Below are 20,001 nucleotides of genomic sequence, written 5' to 3'. Positions count from 1 at the left end.
AGCTCCTGCATTGAGCATCTGCCCCCTGGTGGTCAGTGTGTGTCATAGTTGACTGGTCGTTCCACCAGTCATTCCACCGTTTGGTCAATTTGCATATTAGGCTTTTATTACATAAAATTAGCTATATTGCTGAAATGGATACAGAATTTCACCACTTCTTACTACTTCTATTGCTGCTATCATCTCTCACAAGTTGTTTTAATGTTTGATCCATATAGTCTGTTTTCTATATAGCAGCCAGAGAAATTCTTTCAAAATATGACTGTATTTAGAATCCACTATCATATCCCAGCTCCCTCAGTGTAAAACCCAACCTCCTTCTCAGGGCCTTTGTAAGGGGCCTGTATGATTGGTCCCTATTGATAGCTCCAGCCTTGTCTCCTACGCCTCTCATTGACTCTGCTTTAGCCACCCTTGCATCTTTTTTCCTGTTTCTTGATCATCCTAAGCACACACCTAACTTAGCAGTTCTGCATTATTGTTCTATCTGCCTAGAATACTCTGCTCATGGATGTCTCCCAAAGTCTTCTTTTAAACAAACATTTTTAAAATTTCTAATGTGCATAATGTGGTAGATATAGACTGTGGAATTATAAGTATGAGAAAAAAAGGTCTGTGCTCTTTGCTTTAAGGTATTATAAATTTAAGTATAAATGCAAATAGATACCAGGTTGGGAGAAGAGGGATGTCTATATAGCAACTGTCATTCTCATAGTGGTGATATGGTATCCCTTACCTTGGAGAACATTCTAGCATCATCAAACTTAATTTAGTAAAAGTCTTGTAAAGCATGATCTGATTGGTTTATTTTATGCTACTTAAAATTATACATATAAACTATACGTTTATTTTATGCTACTTAAAATTAAACATATAAGTTATGTTTGCATTTATATAAAATGATTAAGTATATATGAATCTTCTAGGTATGTTAGAAATTATTAAATTAAGTAATTTCTGAAATTTTACATTATAAAAACTTGAAAATCTCTAATATATTTTACATGAACAAAGTTTTTCATAACACAGAGGATGGAATATCACACTTCATTTTCTTAATATATAAATATGCCTTTTATGCAATCATACTTCTTTTGGTTACCATCAAAGTCAATTTTTAGAATTGAGAGGTTCTATAGGTAAGCTTTTGTTATCAAGAATATTCACATATGGGAAGACCCATTTCCCATCAATTTTGTGTGAATCCGGTTCCATGTAGTTGAATTTTTTTTCAAGTAAAGTTTTTATTGAGAAATTGACAGTCTTTTTGGTTACAACTTAATTTTTACAAAGTGAGTACATCCAAGTATTCAATAAATAAAACCCCTGTTGCTCCACAAACCCACCTTCCAGTCTTCAATTCCCAACAAGAGTAACCAACACCCTCCTGACTTTTAACAGTTTCATTTTGCTTACTTTTGAATAGTTGCAAGTATAAGTAATTCTATAAGATAAAACGATCTACGCTATATTATAATCGCATGTAGTTTTAATTTTAAGCAAGGAAAGAAATAAACTTGAAAATATTTTCTGTATATTTTTTAATTACCAGGTACATTTCTGTTAAATAACTAGCTGTTCTTATCCTTAGAATCCAGACCATTGTCAGTTCCTGTGAAGGCCATGCTGAGTATGACTGAAGGCTGTAGAAGTCCTGAAGAAAGAATGAAAGAATTTATTGGAGCAGTATGGAATGCTGTGAAGAGGCTCACACTGCAGGTAAAATAAAAATTAGAAATATTGTGCTAACTAACATGTCCTTTTTAATTTTCAGCACCATTTTATGGATAAATATTTTTCATTGGTAACACTTATGGAAACCATTTTATTTCCTTAATTTAAGATAAAGACTATTGGTGCACTTTGCATGTTATTAACAAAATGGTATGAAACACATGTTACATGAACTTTCTGATAAAGTTCTAAAAATACACAAATTTTGAGATGTTTCTTGAATTAAAAAAAATTCATTTTACTTCTTTATTTCTTTTAAGCTATAAAAATAGAAAAATTTTAAGATGTACCTTGAATTAAAAAATTCACACTACATTTTTATTTCTCTTAAGCATTATTTGAAAGAATTTAAATGCCTAATGTACAGATCACATTCTTATCTCAGTAATGAGATAAAAACTTAGTTGGAATTAAATTAAAATAAAAGGGTTATCTAATATTTTTCCTACCTAGTCACAAATTAAATATGAAGATGATAAATATAATTATTTACTTATTTGATTAGATATGTCATGTTTTATGTGATGAAAATGCACAATTAAATGCTTATTGATTCTCACAGGAATTAGGTAAAAATAACTCAACAGTTACACATGTTTAAGGGTTTGTATAGAATTTTTTCTCTTTGAATAAAATATGAAAGATTGATATCAATGATTTTATGTGTGCCAGACAGTAATACCTAAGTAATGGGGCTTTCCACTTATGTTTAAGATATAGAAAATTGCGAAATAAGTTGCTCTCACATAAAGAACAAGTGCAAGGTTGATGATCTACAAATTATACCAGGATGCTTCACCCACAGAAATGGCAAGATAATGCATATGTGCTGTTTTTACCTACTACACTTGCAGTAATTTGTTATGCAGCATAGAAAAATAATACAGACTGACGTTATGCTTAATTATAATATATTCTGATTACTATAATGAAAACTTACCTATTCAAACACTTTTTAGAAACATATCTAACAACTATTGCAGTTGCCTAGTATCAGTTAGGGAATGTGATTACTTGAAATACTATCTAATACAAGAACCAATAACCTGGATATTGGCAATTCTTTACAGCCTCTCTTTTCTGAGCATGTTGCTTGTAAGAAAATTAAGAGAAGAGTGGAGGAAAAAAGTATGTTTTCTCATTCTTTTGTGGTTGTTTTAACTCTTTACCTTGCAGGAAATATGACTTTCTCACAGACATCAGCTATGTCTCACCAATCTCACCCAGCATGAGGCCTTTCACAATTAATACAGTACTAATAGCTCCTTGTGTTGGTTCCTCAGTTCTCCTTTTCTTTCCATGCACTGGTGGCATCAGATAGGATGGATGAGACAGCAGGAAAGCAGGAAACATTTAGAGCCTTTATGCTGTATGTGACTGTAGAAGCAGAAGATACACAGTACTCTTAAGATGTTGCTGAACATTTATATTCATTGTTAATCTCTTTATAATAAAACACTACCTCCTTATATATAATCTTTCATTATTTATCACTTAGTACTTGTATAAACACTTATCCATGCCCTGTTCATGTTAGAGCTTAACTAGACCATTTGTGGTTTCGTTCCTGATTACTATTTATATTAATTCACTTAAATACATGTAGTTTTTATTATGATAAAATCTTTAATCTCAGAGGGACTCATTATTGATGGGAATGAGAATAGCATATGGGCAATTTTATTTCGGTTATATTCCCTCCGTTTGGTCAAACTCAATCTGTATTCTCAGCTTACGCTAGTCTGTGTTCACAAGAAAATCACATGAGAAGTCCTCTTGTGTTTCTAGATAATGCCTTTATATGCTCTTCTAATTTCACTGATTTAATATATTCTGTTTCTGTTTAAATCACCAATAAAGTAAGTGTTTCTTACTGATGACTACTACATATCATCTTGTAACATACTACTTTAGTGGTCTTTTAGAAAGAGTAATCTGTGGTGTATTTAGCAGTCAGTAAAGGTCAATACCATAATGACTAGTAAGTAGTTGAGAAGATGAGTAACTACGAAAAGCCCATATCTCTACTATAATAATTATGAAAATAATAGTGAATTTATCTGATTATAGTTCAATTTGAAGTTCTGAATTATGGTTTGACACAATACTGTTTTATGGAAAAAGGAATAATCCAAATATGAGATCTCACTCAAGTGCTTTTCCTTGTTCATCGTGCTTTTCTTTAGCACTTTAAGTCAGTTGTGTTCAGGAGTTAGTGGTATTTGGGTTTCACTGAATTCTGACTAAGAACTGTGGAAGGAAAACTATATTTTTATTTTCTGAGACTTATTCAGAGTAAAATATACCTTCATGGATAACATCTCCCTTGAATTTTGATGTCTAGCCTGCTAGACAAAATTTGCCTTCTTTTTACTTTTTTTAATCTATAGTTTTCTCTTCTAAGTAACACAACTCTTTTCTTTTTTTGCTCAATTTTCCTTCTTTATTCTAGTGAAAGTGTTTTGATACCAAAGTAAGCTTGTATAACATTCATTCATTTTACAAATATATTCTATGATAGTGGGTCTATAGCAGGTCTCTTGGAGCTTATGTGTCTTTTTAAAATAAATTGCCTGTAGTCTCCTCAGAGATAGCCCTGGAGTTCATGATGAAGTTGGAATATAATTTCAGGAATTTCTCCAAGGTCCTACTGCTCCTTAATATATCCTCCTGGCTTTCTGAAATTCCATATATCCTTTCTTTTTTTCTTTTTTTTTTTTTTTAGTTGTTTTTCTTTTTACTCAATTTATTGGGGTAACATTGGTTAATAAAGTTATATAGGTTTCAAATATATAATTCTATGATACATGATCTGTATATTGCATTGTGTGTTTACCACCCAAAGTCAAATCTTCTTTTGTCACCATTTATTTGACCTCCTTTACCCTACATATATATCTTTTCTGATAATTGATATATCTTTTAAAAATTCCATTAAAATATAAGTACCTAATAATCGTAAGCATACTAACCTTTTAATGCCATAGTATAAACTTGTTTACTTTTTTAAAATATATTTTTATTGATTTCAAAGAGGAAGGGAGAGGGAGCGAGAGAAACATCAATGATGAGAGAATCATTGATTGGCTGCCTCCTGCACGCCCCCTACTGGGTATTGAGCCCACAACCCGGGTATGTGCCCTTGACTAGAATAGAACCTAGGACCCTTCAGTCCCCAGGCCAATGCTCTATCCATTGAGCCAAACCGACTAGGGCTAAATTTGTTTACTTTTAAAAACAGTTAGTTTGGTAGCAGTAGATTATGGAATTCATTTATTATTCTTTCATTTATTCTCACATTCAGCATTTACTTTTTATTATGTATCAAGCTAGCTGCTGAGTAGATGAAAGAAACATATTAGTTCTCTTGGTTTAGCAGGAAAAAAGCAAAGAGCCATTGTATGGGAAGCACCTTTTGGAAGCCTCTCTTAGAGGGGTCCCTTAGAAACTCTTAGGGGCCTAAGGAGAAATGGGAATGTGATGAATTTAAATCCTGTCCCATTGAGTAAGTGTTTACTGATTTGTAGAAGAACTAGATGACACTATTACATTATCTAGAATATAATAAATATCGAGAATATTTAGCTGTTTGAAGTTTACTTTGGTCCTAAAATTTACTTCATGATATAAGTAGTTTTATTAAAAGTAACCTTATTCCATTTGTCCATTATACACAGCCAAAAATGACCAATTTAGTGTAACTACCCTTAATGATATCATTTTGAGTAGTTGTGTAATAAAAGATTTAAAAATAGATAGTATTATGTTACGTGATTATTTGACAGCTCTAGGAAAATCTTAAAATTTATGATTCCAAATGATGTAAGAAATCTTTATGGTTCTTGTAAGCTCACCATAGGCACATGAACCTTCCACAATGTACGATATACTGAAGAACATCCTCCTCTGCCCAGGTGAAGTAGCAGGGACAAGATTTATCTTGCTACTTGAAACAACCAAACATGGACAAAGGATGTTATATAATGATTTCAAAACACTGGACAGTAGGCCCAGTTGCACAGTGATCCCCAGGAGGCCTAAGTGACTAATGGGTTTGGAGGATGAGAGGAAGGAAGCTAAGTGGTATTCTACATTTTGGTTTTGGCTAGTGATGCCATTAGTGATAGAAAAAGCTTTTTAGGCAGTGTTTAGGTCAGATAGGGAGATTGAATTTACACTTGCATTTGAAGTGTTTGTAAAATATCCAGCTACCTCTTAGACAGTAGGATATTCCTATCTGCAGATTAAAAAAGAGATTCACAGTAGAGATACAATTTTTACATACTAGGGCCCCGGTGCATGAATTCGTGCACCTTGAAAGGAACTGTGGGCCCTGAGGCTGCGGTGGGCACAGGGGCGGGTCTTGTCCCATCCTCCGCAACCCCGCCCAACCCCTCCCACCGGGGCCCTGGTCCTCTGACTGCCGGTCCCCTGTCTGCTGGCAGCCCCAACCCTGCTGTTGCCACTCCCACACACTGACGGTGCCACCCCACTCACAACTGCTGATGGCATGGAGCAATTGGGACTGGTGCCAGCAGTGGGTGCGAGTGGCCTGTGCTGCCCCATCACCCCTCAGGAGCAGTAGGAGGTGGAAAAGCCCTCAGGGGCGATCGGGGCCGGGGAATTTTCAGTAACCACCAGAGGCTCGCCCGATGACAGCGACCTGCGCCCCGCCTTGGTCTGGCGCCCCCACTCACCTTCTCCACTATCCCGTGCGGCCAATGCCCACCATGTTATGCGTGTGCCACCTGGTGGTCAGCACACACCATAGTGACCGGTGTTTCAGTTGTTCTGTTGTTCTGCCTTCGGTCTGTTTGCATATTAACCTTTTATTATATAGGATGGTTAAAACCAGGTGGATGGGTCATTCAAAAGAGTATGTAAAATTTAGAGAGCAATGGGCCCAGGAATACCAATTTTAAAGTAGTCAGTAGAAAAGACAATGTCCTTGAAGTAAGGGAGTGATCAGAATGTAAGGGAGTGATCCGAATGTAGGAGGAAAGGTGGGTGAGTTAATAAAGCCAAAGGTATGTAGAATTTCTATCAGACAGTGGTCAGCAGTATCAAATTCTGGATGTTAATTATGAGCTTTACTTTGCTAATTTACAATATGAAATGGTTAGATTAAATAATTTTTTATTATTTCCAATTCTAACATTTTTGTGGGATTCTTTGTTTTTTTGTTTATTTGATAAAGATGTAGTAACCTCATTAGTTTATCTCCAACAGTGAAGTTAATAGTATATGACATTATGGGTAAGTTGTAAGTAGAGATACTGATGTTCCTCATTTTTTCTTCTTTTTAAAAATTTTAATACTGGTAAAATACACGTACCATGATATTTATCATTTTTAAGAGTACAGTTTAGTCTTATGTTTCTCTTTTGACTCAGCTTATTGGGCATAAGTAAACATAGAATTACAGGAGTACTAAACGATATATCGTTGTATAGATTATCTTGAATAGATCTAGGTACTTTACTTGCCTCACTCTAGTCTCAGCCCTATATTATACATGCTATGTATTTAGACATTTCCAGATATGAATTTATTGTGGAAAAGTTAGAAGATAAAAACTTGATTAAATGATTAAAAATGGGCCCTAAAATTTTGAGGTTTTTTTTTTTAGAGTAGTTTCCATTTTCCAAAATGTTTTATGAACCAAAATATAAAACAGAAAACCCTGAAGTTGTCATCAGATAAAACAGAATATCATAACTTAAAGCCATCAAAGGATTATGCTTTTAGTAGAAGTTTGAACAAGTAAATGTGTTTGGAGTCAGAGTTTCTGGGAAGTTGATTTTGAAGCCAAAGTTGATGTTTTCTAAGCCCATGTTCTTTTTTATTTATGATAGAAAGACTTAAATTGCATAAAGATATAAACAATATTTGTTTTTCAGTTGGAAATGGAACTTTCACACTTCATTGTAGTGGGTTTTATAGTACTACATGGATTTTTGAACAATTTTGTAAAAAATATGAACTTGGTTTTGGGGCCTTTCCACAATAGATTAACATAAACTCAATTGTTCTTTGCAGTTTTTCTTTATCTGCTGAAGCAAAGATCCTGTGTTTTATACTTCAAACACTACCTTTTTGTTCAGAAGCACATAATTGGTAGTGACATGCAGTTGACAAAATAAAATTCTCTGGCCTGGAATTCACTAATAAAGGAGAACATTGCTTTGGTGTTTGCCAAGATCAGCTCAGTTTTCCCCTGTTTTACATTGAAGATAATGTTGCTGTCCCATGTCATTTCCTGGGTGTGTTTTTGTACATTCTGAAGTCTTCTGAGTGTACAGTATAGTGTAATGGACTCTTTATTTTCTATACTAAGTATCATTGTCTTTTTTTTTTTTTGCTAATAATGCTCTGTTATTCCTTCAGGGAACGACTTCCCACAGTTTGTATGATTTTTCTTAGAGTACCGAAGTATTTCAGGTACCACATAATCAGTTAAGGTAGACCAGTTGAATTTTTTCTCCCAGGAATTACATATAGACTATGACCCGTGATGCTGTAATCATACTGCATGATGCACTTGATGTTCTCATGTCCATTGGACTTCCTGGCTTATCTCCAGGATTAAATAAGATCAGGCATTTCAGACTAGAGTCCCAGCGGTTCTCAACCTGTGGGTCGCGAACAATGAAAATGCATCCTGCATATCAGATATTTACATTACGATTCATAACAGTAGCAAAATTACAGTTATGAAGTAGCAACGAAAATAATTTTATGGTTGGGTCACAACATGAGGAACTGTATTAAAGGGTCGCGGCATTAGGAAGGTTGAGAACCACTGGACAAATCAGTGGTTAATAATCTTAATTCTAAAAGTTAACTTTTTACATATAATGCTTAAAACTTTGCACACAGCACCTTATTTTTATTTATACACATTGAGAAAGTAACAACAGTTGCATGACAATTTATTAGCAGGAGGAAGTCTGGAATACAAATCTACGAGTCTCTTTATGTCTTTCCCTGACAAGTACAGGCAGAGTATGGAGATTTATAACACTCACTCTGGAAAAGAAGAAACCAGGGCTCACTTTTGAGGTTTTTAACTTATTGCCCTAAAAGAGTACATTTAGATTTCTACTACATATAACACACCCAGAGTATTTTCATAGTGTATTGAGGATTTATAGAATAGCAAAACTGTGATTTGGGTAATATTTGTATATTTGTTGTAGTACAAATGGAATGTTTGGGTCAACTCTGTGTATGTAGATAGTTCATCCACAAGCAACAGCATTTTAAGACAAAAGGACTGTGAACATCTTTAAGTCCCTGGGGCTAATATATTTTATGGATCTGGCTTGTAGCAGATATTTAGTATATGTTTATTGACTTTATTTACTGAGCAAACATTTAGGTGGAACTTATTATGTTACATCTTTATGTCAATGCTGATTTCACTCCACTTACACATGAGAAGACTGAAGTCATGGACAAGTTAAATAACTTGTCAAAGGTCCCAGGGTGGAGTTGAACCCATCTGTTGATAAGTCAATTTTTTAAATTACCCTAAAAATTACCCTGGCCCAGTGGCTCAGTTGGTTGGAATGTTGTCCCATAGACCAAAAGGTTGTGAGTTCGATTTTTAGTCATTGCACAGACCTAGGTTGCGGGTTCATTCCTGGTCGAGGTGCGTACATGAAGCAATCAGTTGATATTTCTCTCTCTCTCTCTCTCTCTCTCTCTCTCTCTCTCTCTCTCTCTCTTTCTCTTCCTTACTTCCTCCCTCTCTAAAAATCAATAAAAACATATCCTTCGGGGAAGATTAATAAAATAAATTACCCTACCAGGTTGTCTCTGTGGAATGAAATGATGAACATCATCAAACAGTTATTTTAATTAACATCTGTATCTGATGCTAACAAAAATAATTGTGTTCATTTGTTTAATGCCTGGTATAGGCTAGGCATTATAGTATGTACTAACACTGTAGAGTGAACAAAATAGGCCATGTTTAGAATTATAGAGCTTGTGTTCTGGTGAAAATTCTAAGGCTATAAGTATTTAAAAACCCTATTATTTCAAGTTTTTTTTAAGTGCTGGGACTATGTCTTTTGTCTCTGTGTTCTCGACTTCCAAATCAGTTCATGGTAAATATTAAAGAATTCTGAATAAAAAAAGAAAATGTGAATGAAATCACACCCTGAAATGTTTCCTTATTTTTGTGTGTTTTTTAAAACTGTTTCCTGAAGAAAGAAATAAGTTCATACAGAGAACGTTTCATTCTGTTAGAACTTTTGCAAAATATAATTATCACTAAAATTTTAAGTTTTAAAGAAGGAGAAACATGTTATTTGGGGATAAGAAACAGGACCATTATTTAAAAGAGCAGATGATATGTAATAACATTTAGAGCATTTATATGTAAAGTGTCCTATACATAGCCAATGGGCTAAATAAAATATTCAGATTAATATGTAAATGGAACCTACCTTAGCCTCTTCTTTTTACCTGAGTTGTATCACAGTATGGAACACACAAATTAGAAAAATCTAAGTTTACCAAACCTTACATATGGTGGTACACAATAGCATGTAAACTTAGAATTTCCGAAAAAAAGTGCAGTTGTTTTATTTATTAAAATAAGAATACTGAGTAATTTCCACTTTATTGGTTTATCCTCGGGATATAATACTTAGATATGTAGCCCTTGACCTAATAGGAATCAAAATAGAGGTGGTTCTACTTCAAGAATTTGTAATAATCCCTTCACTTTAACACATGAATGTGTTCAATATTGGGGAAAGAACACGTTGCTACCAAAACTGAAATAAGATCCTTGAAACAGAAAGGATGTTGCCATGGAAAAATGAAGTAACACTCAGTGCAGCTGTGATGCATTAATGAATAGGATATTTTTTTAAAAGATCATTTGTGTTTGGTGTGGCTCAGAGGGTCCCAACCAGATGGTTTCCATGAACATGATCTGACCCCCGGTTTGAGGACTTCTTACTGGCAGATTACTTCATTTTCTTTCCCTTGGATTGTCAGATCCTTACATTAATGCAAAATTTACTGCTGCAGATTTCTGTTCACTTACACAAATCATTCAACATTTTACATTAAAACCACAATTTTAGACATACAGTTTAACAGTTATTTTAAAAGTGTAAAAAGATTTATGTGATAGCTTTACTATATATAATAGATATAGCATTAGAAGTTTGAGCAATTTGGATTTATGTATATGTTTTGGTTCTTATCATTAAAGAAATCCCCAAAACACACATTTTAGAAAGTTTATTTTTTTAGAGTTGTTATGTATCTTATGCTAATACACTTGGTTCTGTATGCATTGTTGAGGTTAGGTTTGATGAAATAATTTATTTCTGAATTAGTGGAATTTTAGAATATATTGATTTTGGAAACTTAGGCACAATTTAGATTTGTTTCTCAGGACTTACATGTATATATTTGTATATTGTGGCATATTAACATAAATGTCTCACATTATTAAAAGCAGTTTTGAGCATAGCATTAATACCTACATAAAGTGTTAAATACTGATTCTTCATAATTTGACCTTATAACCGCAATTTATATAGGAGAATATGCTCTCAATGTGCCATTTTAACTTGAGCAATTGAACATCAATAATGACTTATGTTAAATATTTAAAAACTTAAATGTAATGCATCTGAGACAATATACACTTTATTTCAGAAAAATATGTTGTAATCTTAAATCAATTAAATAATTAACATATATACACTTAACATATATCTAAACTGCTAGGTAAAATTCCAGAACTAAAAAAATGAGCTTATACTCCATGAACCAATGTATTTATTTTTGGGAAATTTTACTTATATTTTTTTCTTCACTGAATTCATCAGTTTGCCCATGTACAGACTGTTGAAGCAAAGATGAGTTAAGTTTGTTTATTTATAAGACTGGCAAATTCTTTATTGTATCAAGGAATTCCACCTGTTACATATTGTTATGCTGTCACTAAGGAATAGATAAGCTCCATCAGAAGTGATGTTTACTATATTCTTAGTTATCATTTAGAAAATATAGTGTCTTTGCTAATATGATTTGCTAGAATATCTAAGCATTTATCAAGGAAACAAATTTTATTTTTTACTATACTTTCCGATAATACCTTTATATACCAGGTACTTTATAGAAAACTAACTGGTCATATTTTTCATTTTAAAAATAATACAAGTATGTTAGTCTGTTTGGGGAATTTACTAACCAGGTACAGAGTATTACTTTGTGAGAATCAATTGAGACTAGTAGACTTTAACCTACTTTGCATTTGAATTAAGAACTCATGATGAGATGAAGTCAGTTTTGATTAGGGCTTGCAAGCCTAAGTAACTACAATGGGGATAGGGAAGCATGAAAACTACACATGAAAGCAGTGTAGGTAATAATTTGAAGTATGGTAATAGCAAGGAAGGCACTCTGATTTTTAAGTCTTCTGAATTTTCTCCATAACCATGTATTTAATAAATGTGATATAATATATTGAGCCTTGGTATGCATGTACAGTGGGGCCTTGACTTACGAGTGTCCCAACTAACGAGTTTTTCGAGATACAGCCATCTCTCGGCCGATTTTTTGCTTTGAGTTGTGAGCTAAAATTCGGGTTACGAGCCAGCTTCAGATACCCCACCACTAGTTGGCGCAGTGAACATCACAGTGAACGCCACAACTTCAGCCCAGCATCACATGTATCACTTGTTCACAATTGATTTGACATACGAGTAATTTGAGTTACGAGCTCCGTCACGGAACAAATTAAACTCGCAAGTCAAGGCCCCACTGTATATAAAAAGAGAAAAGTATGTGATATAAACATGTTCTGTTTTATTGTTTGCTTAGAGATATAATCTGAACATTTTAAACATTTGTTCTTATATTTTAATTTGTAAAGTAAAAAAGGAAGGACCAAATTCACGTAGAAATAACAGTTTGTGGGCTTTTTAAAAAAGTGTTTATAAATTATTTTAATTGAATTCATTGATTAATTAAATTATATAGATTTCAGATCTACAATTCTATATTACATCATTTGTATATTGTATTGTGTGTTCACCACCCCTAGTCAAGTTTCCTTCCATCACCATTTATCCCCCCTATATCCTCTTCTCCCTCCTCCATCCCCTCTTTCCCTCTGGTAATCACCATACTGTTGCCTGTGTCTATGAAGATTTTGTTTTTTTGTTGCTTAATCCTGTCACCTTTTTTATCCATTCCTGCATCCTTCCTCCCCTTTGACAGCTGGCAGTCTGTTCCCTGTCTATGAGTCTGTTTCTATTTTGTTTGTCAGTTTATTTTGTTCATTAGATTCCACATATGAGTGAAATCATATGGTCCTTGTCTTTCTCTGACTGGCAGTCAGAGAAAGTAGGAGCAATAAAATGCTAGTCAGTTCTAAGGACTTAACTGGTGTTAACAAAATCTAATGAACTGCAAAAGGAGGAGGATTTTCTCACCTTTTTTGCCAGCACATTTTCTAACTCAGTTATGTTTCTTGGAAAGAACTGTGGAAAGGCAGATATGTTTTCATCTCATGTCACTGCGCACTTTTGATCAAATTTATAGCAAAAAACAAATCCTTTAAGTATTGGACTTTTTCTTTTTTATTTGCTTTTGTTTATTCTGGTAAAGATACCATGTTTGAGGGTCTGTTTACTCCCATATTTAGTCTGATCCAAACATTTTAATTCTACTTTTCTCTTCTAGCTTGAAGTACAGTCTTGTTGTGTGTTCATTCCAAATGATAGCCTGCCTTCCCCAAGTACAATTGTATCTGGTGACATCCCTGGAACAGTAAGAAGTTGGTACCACGGACAAACCAGCATGCCAGGAACCCTTGTGCTCTGCTTGCCTCAAATAAAGATTATTAGTGCTGGCCACAAGTATATGGAGCCTCTGCAGGAGATTCCATTTGTCATCCCAAGACCCATCCTTGAAGAAGGTACATTTAAAGAAATTCTTTTTATGGTTGTTACATTTTACTAGAGGTTCAGAGCATGGATCATGCACCAGTGGGGTCCCTGGCCAGTGGGGATTGGGCTGAAACTGGCTCTCCAACATCCCCCAAGGGGTCCCAGATTGTGAGAGGGTGGTTCTTGGGTGAGGCACCCCGGAATCAGGGCTCCCTCCTCTCTGGTTCTGGGTGTATCACTGGAGAACCATAGCTGCCAAGTCACCGCAGCTCAGCAGCTCCTGCGTTGAGTGTCTGCCCCCTGGTGGTCATTGCCCATCATAGGTACCAGTCGGGTGGTTGGACAGCTGCTTAGGCTTTCATATGTATAGATATAGATAGTGATATTTTTAATTTTGTTTTTTTTAAAATATGCTAGTGCACATGTAAGTCAGTCTCATTGAAAGATCTACATGAAAATAAACTAAGTGATCTACAAAATGATCTAAAAAGAAAGATTTACAAAGTAAATGAACATAACTAAGTGATGCTATTTATTGACATCCACACCTTTCAGTCCTATTCATATACTTATATATATGTATATAAATGGATTCTATGCACAAAAGATCATACGCAATATGGTATAATCATTAAAGTGCTAAAGAGATAAAATTAACTTGAGAGGAAAGTTGGTTTTAGATGTATGCATTAGGCTGAACTCAGACTGTTGAATAGGTTGATCTATTTTTAAAAATTTAATTTAATTTAATTTTTTTCCATCATGATTTATCTCCCCATATCCTCTTCCACCTCCACCCAGTCCCCTTCCCCCCACAATCACCACATTGTGTCACTGTCTATGAGTTCTTTCTTTTTCCTTTATTGCTCAATCCCTCCATGCCCCCAGCCCCCCACTCCCACCCAAGAGCTATCAGCCTGCTCTTTATTTAATTTAAACCATGACTTGTGAATGTCTATGTTATACCATATACATAATCAAATGAATATACTATTTGTATCAAGCATAATATATTTCTCGATTTCTCATTTATTTAGGAAAAGTAGATAATTGTGTGATGGTTGGAGCCATGGCTCTTTCTTTAATAAATACTTGATTTGTGATATTGCAGTGTTTTCAGTGCAAATTCATACCCTTTTGAACTTTGACATATTGATCTCAAACAGTATATGAACCTGGAAAAGTTTTAAATCTCAACGTAAATAATGTGAACCTATATTTTAACAACAAGGTTTAAATTTTTGACAGTGCTGAACAGGTCAACACCTTGTTCATATTATTAGGATGTAAGTGTATGGATACTGATATCATAAAGATTACTATACATACGTACTGTTTTTGAAAATCAAAGTCTGTGCAGCTCTGACTGTGACTTGATGTTAATTTCTCTCTTCTTCGTATTGAAATTTTTATTGAAATCTAGTTTTCTCAGATTAGTCAGAATTAAGCATGATTTCAATGCCAGAAATTGAGGTTGATATTTAAGATTATTGAATATGAATGCTATTATCATAGTTATAGAATTTTAGAGTCAGAAGGAAGCTCTTTAGAGTTTTTTTTGTGTGTGACCTTTGTATTGATGCAAGGACATTTCCCTAGCATACTGAAATGTCATACCCATTCTTTGCCATTTGCTTTTGGTTATAGGGAATTCTTTATTATCATAACAGCTATTGTATATTATATCAAGGATATGCCAACCTCATAAAGTTAGTGGGGGAGTGCTTCCTCTTTTTTGTTTTTTGTTTTAACTCTGGAATAATTTTTGTAAGGTTAAAATGATTTGTTCCTTGATTTTTTGTTGTTGTTAAAACTCCCTCATATGTGTATGACAACTTTTAAAGGTATAACGTGCATATTGTAAAATTATTCCCTTTAATATATATATAATTAGATAATTTTTGCTGTATTTAGTAGATGATTTTTAGTATATTTAGTTTTGTGCAACCATCACCACTATCAAATTTTAGAATGTCTGGTCTCATTTCTCCAGAAACAAATTGTTACACTATTGGCAGTTACTCTTCATTCCTCCTTCCCTCAGCCCCTGGCAACCATTAACCTTTCTGTAGCTATAAAGTTGCTCATTGTAGACATTTCATATGAATGAAATCACGCAGTGTATTGTCTTTTGTGACAGGCTACTTTTACTTACATAATATTTTCAAGGTTGATTCATTTCATTTTATGGTTGAATTATAATCCATTTTAGGTATTTACCACATTTTCTTTATCCATTCATCAGTTGATTGGCATGTACGTTGTCTTCACTTTTTAACTATTATGATTAATGATGCTATGATCATTCTTGTACATGTTTTTGTGTAGATCTATGTTTTAATTTCTATTAGATATGTGTACCTAGGAAAAGAATTGTTGGTTCATATGGTAAGTTTGTATCTATGTGTCTGTTTCTGTTTTGTTCATTTATTTCGTTCTTTAAATCCACTTTGGCTATTTGGGTTCTTTTGTGCTTCCATATACATTTTAGGATTGCTAATTATCTTTCTGTGAAATATGCCATTAGATTTTTTTTATAGGAATTGCATTGAATATATAGATTGCTTTGGGTAGTACAGACATTTTAACAATATTCTTCTAATCAATAAGCATAGAATATCTTTCCATTTATTTGTGTCTTCTTCAATTTAAGATGATAATTATAATGCAACCAGAACAAAAGTAAAATGGGACCATTTTATTCATGTCTTAAGCTTTCTCTATATTCTGAGGATTCCAAAAGAGACAAATTTGTCTTCAGTAAGCCTTGACACAATGTTCATCCTTATTGATGAGGAAGTTACTTGGCCCAGCTTTTTGAGGAAATCTATTTGTTTTATATTCCTAAAACCTAGGATTGCTTTTTCATCAACCATCTCTGTTTGCTGTATTGCTCACTCCTCTAGCCTCGTTCTGCTTCCTCATTTTCCCATCTGCCTCCATATCTGACCCACTTATTTATCCAATATTTATTGAGCATCTACCTTATGGCAGACACAGAGAATACACATTTGAACCAGATATATATGGTGCCTGCTCTCTCATATTTTACAGACTATTGAAAGGAATAGTGTAATAAATAAATTTAGTATCTTTTAAAAAAGATTGTTAGGATTAAATCAGATAATGTATGAACACTTTAAAAAGTATCTGTCACATGACAAGTGCTTAGTAAAAGCCATTGTAGTTTAAAAAAAATATATATTTTTACTGATTTCAAAGAGGAAGGGAGAGGGAGAAAGAGAAACATCAATGATGAGAGAGAATCATTGATTAGGTGCCTCCTGCACGCACCCCCTACTGGGGATCGAGCTGACAACCCAGGCATGTGCCCTGACTAGGAATTGAACCGTGACCTCCTGGTTCATAGGTCAATGCTCAACCACTGACCCATGCCAGCCAGGCCTATTGTAGTTTTTAATATCTAAATATGATTTCCAAATTCCATGTTTACTGTTGTCCAGATACATTATTCTTTCCTGGTCTCTTCAACTACTATGTTCCTGAAACTGGGTGTGGAACCCTGTCTCTGAAGTAGAAATAAAATCCTTCACCTCTTTCAATTCCCTTATAATATTCACTCACATGAAGCATTAAATAATAGAGTTTACTGAAAATTTCATACTAAAGGCATAAATGGTACTGATACACCCCTATCAAACAATTTTTAAGTCTCTATTAGTGTCTCTCTCTCTCTCTCTCTCTCTCTCTCTCTCACTCTCTCTTTTATCTTTATTGTTGAAAGTATTACAGACATCGCTTTTCCCCCCCATTGAACCTTCTAGTCCATCCCGCCTCCTGTCCCAGGCCTTCACCACACTATTGTCTGTGTCCATGGCTTATAGACACTTTTGTCCTTTAGAATTCTTAGCAGGTTTGCCATAAGAGGTTTCTCTTCCTTACTCTTCTTTCTCTTTGATCTCCTAAGGAATGGAAATTCAAATTCCTCTCTCTTTTTCGTATATTTTAGTTATTTCTGCCTGAAATCTCTTCCATGGCTTTCTATCAATCTTTGGATAAATTTAAAATCCTTAACATGACCAACAAGATCCTGTATCAGTTGGCCCTGCCCACCCTAACTTTTTATCTCTCCCACTGCTACCAGTTGCCCTCCTACACCCTCTGTAGCCTTTTTTGTGTTCTTTCAACAGCACAACTCTGTCCTATCACAGGCATTATCTTGTGCTAGGAATGTGCCTTCCTCATTGATCTCTTCTACCGGCTTCCTTCCTCTTCTCATCTTCAGGTTTCAGGGTATTTCACTAGTCAAGCCCCTCTCTTCTCTGCTCTCATTGTACCTGACTCTTCACTTTTACTACTCTTACCTGAATAATTTTTGTTCACCTTCTATGTCCCCTAGTAAGGTGAAAAGGGTAGGCAATATATCTGTTTTGTTCACTGTTCTATTCCTAAAATCTATCACAACCATGTTCCAAAATATGAGCTCACTAAATAATTGTAGTGTTTGCTGTTCAGTAAATAGCATATTTAGCTAACTCATTTGGTTACTATAGGAGAAAAAAATGAAAATGTCAGCTTCTAACTTGTCTTCAGGTTCATGAGCAATGGAAAAGAATTCCTAGTCATTATGATTTGAAGAAAAATTACCCACCATTGCAAAGGTGGTCAGTAGGATAAACAAGATGGATTCTCATAGATTTGAGACTTGGACTTCTAAAGTTCAAAACGAGGAACTGTGTTGAAATGTGTCATCTGATTTCAATTGCCATGGGAAGGGAGAGATTATCTCTAATATACTCTAATATAGCCAGATTCAATCTGTGTAGAGTGTTTGGGTCAAAATCAACATCTTGGATTTCATTAGGGAGCACTTGCAGTAAGGCTTGCAGATGTAATTTGCTACATCCAGTTCACACCTCTGAGCAGATGGGTTTCTACACTGTGCCTAGCAGAGGTTTGTTTTTTCTTCTTTGAAAGATTTGCCTGTGACTTTAATAAAATATTTTGACAAATGGAATATTGAGATCATTTATAAATTAAAACTTTGCTGTTGTTGGATTTCGTGAATTTTAATAGAAACTGATGTGAAAATCGTTGAGCATCTATGAAAAATAAATTAAAACATTGCTATTATTGGATTTAGTAAGTTTTAATAGAAACTGATGTGAAAATTGTTGAACACCTATGAAAAATATGAGGGCTGTTTTTTTCGTGATATTGTGGTTTACTTTAGTAGTTTATATGTATTGTTCCATTTCAGATTTTTAAAAATATCATAGTTTGTGATAATTATATTTTCCACTTGTTCTGAAGGATCATGATACACACACTACGGTAATAGTTTCTTTCCAGTTTTACTGAGTGTCTTTGACTTTAATCCTTAAACCATATGTAAATAGGATTCCTTAGGGGAAAGAGGGAGCTCAGAAAAGAGCTTCAGATTTCTCCTTGATGTTGTTTTTAAAATAGTTCTCTTGAAAACCATCCTATATATGTTACAAATGAAATTAAGCTGTTGAATTGCCTAAATGTAGTTAATAGAATTGCATTGAACAGAAGTTATTTGCTTCAAAGTGGTTCACGTCCAGCCTGCTCCTTCACTTGTTTAGCTGTAGATTCTGTGACATTTAAAGACTGGAAAAGGAACTGTCTTTTATTTATTTCCTGTTCATCAGTTTTCCATTTTCTACCTCCGTCCCTGCCCCCCCACCCCGCCCACACACACACACTTATTTTAAAACCAAAAACCAAAATGGCATGCTCACCTGGCAGGGGAGATACCATGATCATGAAGATAGTTTCCCAGGGTGAGGCTTATTGGTTGCACTTCGAATGTACTGACCCCTGTGATTTCCCCAAACGTGGGAAACTCAACTGCGTGATTTGTGATGGTGGGGACTGCATTGGCGCTCTCCTCTGGAAAAGAAACCGGCAGATCTGACATGCTGTCATATTTTGGTTGATCACCTTTTGAAAATAAACGATATAATTTATATTGTCTTAAGATCTTAAAAATGTGTTTTTAAAATCATAACAAGATAATATGTTCTCATTAAAGGAAATTTATTTTTTATTGTGTTACAATTGACATTTAACATGGTGTAAGTTTAAGTTATAAAACATTGATTTGATACATTTGTATATTGCAGTGTGATTACCACTGTAGTGCTAGCTAACACTTCTATCGAGTCACATGTTTACTATTTCTTTTTTGTGCTGAGAACATTTAAGATCTAGCCTCTTAGCATCTTTGACATATATAATACAGTGCTTTTGGCTTATTAGCTATGCTGTGCATTAGATCAGAACGTATTCATCTTGAGTTACAAGTTTGCACCCTTTAACAAAATCTCCCCAATAATAATGCCAATTTAAGTTT

The 20,001-nt window shown here is 34.3% G+C and overlaps 1 protein-coding gene and 1 non-coding gene across 2 annotated transcripts in view; both read left to right on the top strand.

The window, feature by feature from the left end:
- VPS13B (vacuolar protein sorting 13 homolog B) overlaps positions 1–20,001 on the top strand; it is a 583,949-nt gene that overhangs the window by 230,895 nt on the left and 333,053 nt on the right. The window contains exons 23-24 of the mRNA XM_023763624.1: positions 1,592–1,719; positions 13,456–13,690. Of these exons, the coding sequence (XP_023619392.1) occupies positions 1,592–1,719; positions 13,456–13,690 (363 nt within the window). The remainder of the gene's footprint in view (positions 1–1,591; positions 1,720–13,455; positions 13,691–20,001) is intronic.
- On the top strand, positions 19,380–19,540 carry LOC111828189. The gene has a single exon (XR_002831976.1). It is a non-coding gene; the product is annotated as a U1 spliceosomal RNA (small nuclear RNA).

This window comes from Myotis lucifugus, unplaced genomic scaffold, assembly GCF_000147115.1.
Source record: "Myotis lucifugus unplaced genomic scaffold, Myoluc2.0 scaffold_294, whole genome shotgun sequence".
In the NCBI taxonomy this organism is placed as follows: domain Eukaryota; kingdom Metazoa; phylum Chordata; class Mammalia; order Chiroptera; family Vespertilionidae; genus Myotis; species Myotis lucifugus.
The sequence above is the reverse complement of the archived record's forward strand: the minus strand, read 5'-3'. Positions and strand labels throughout refer to the sequence as shown.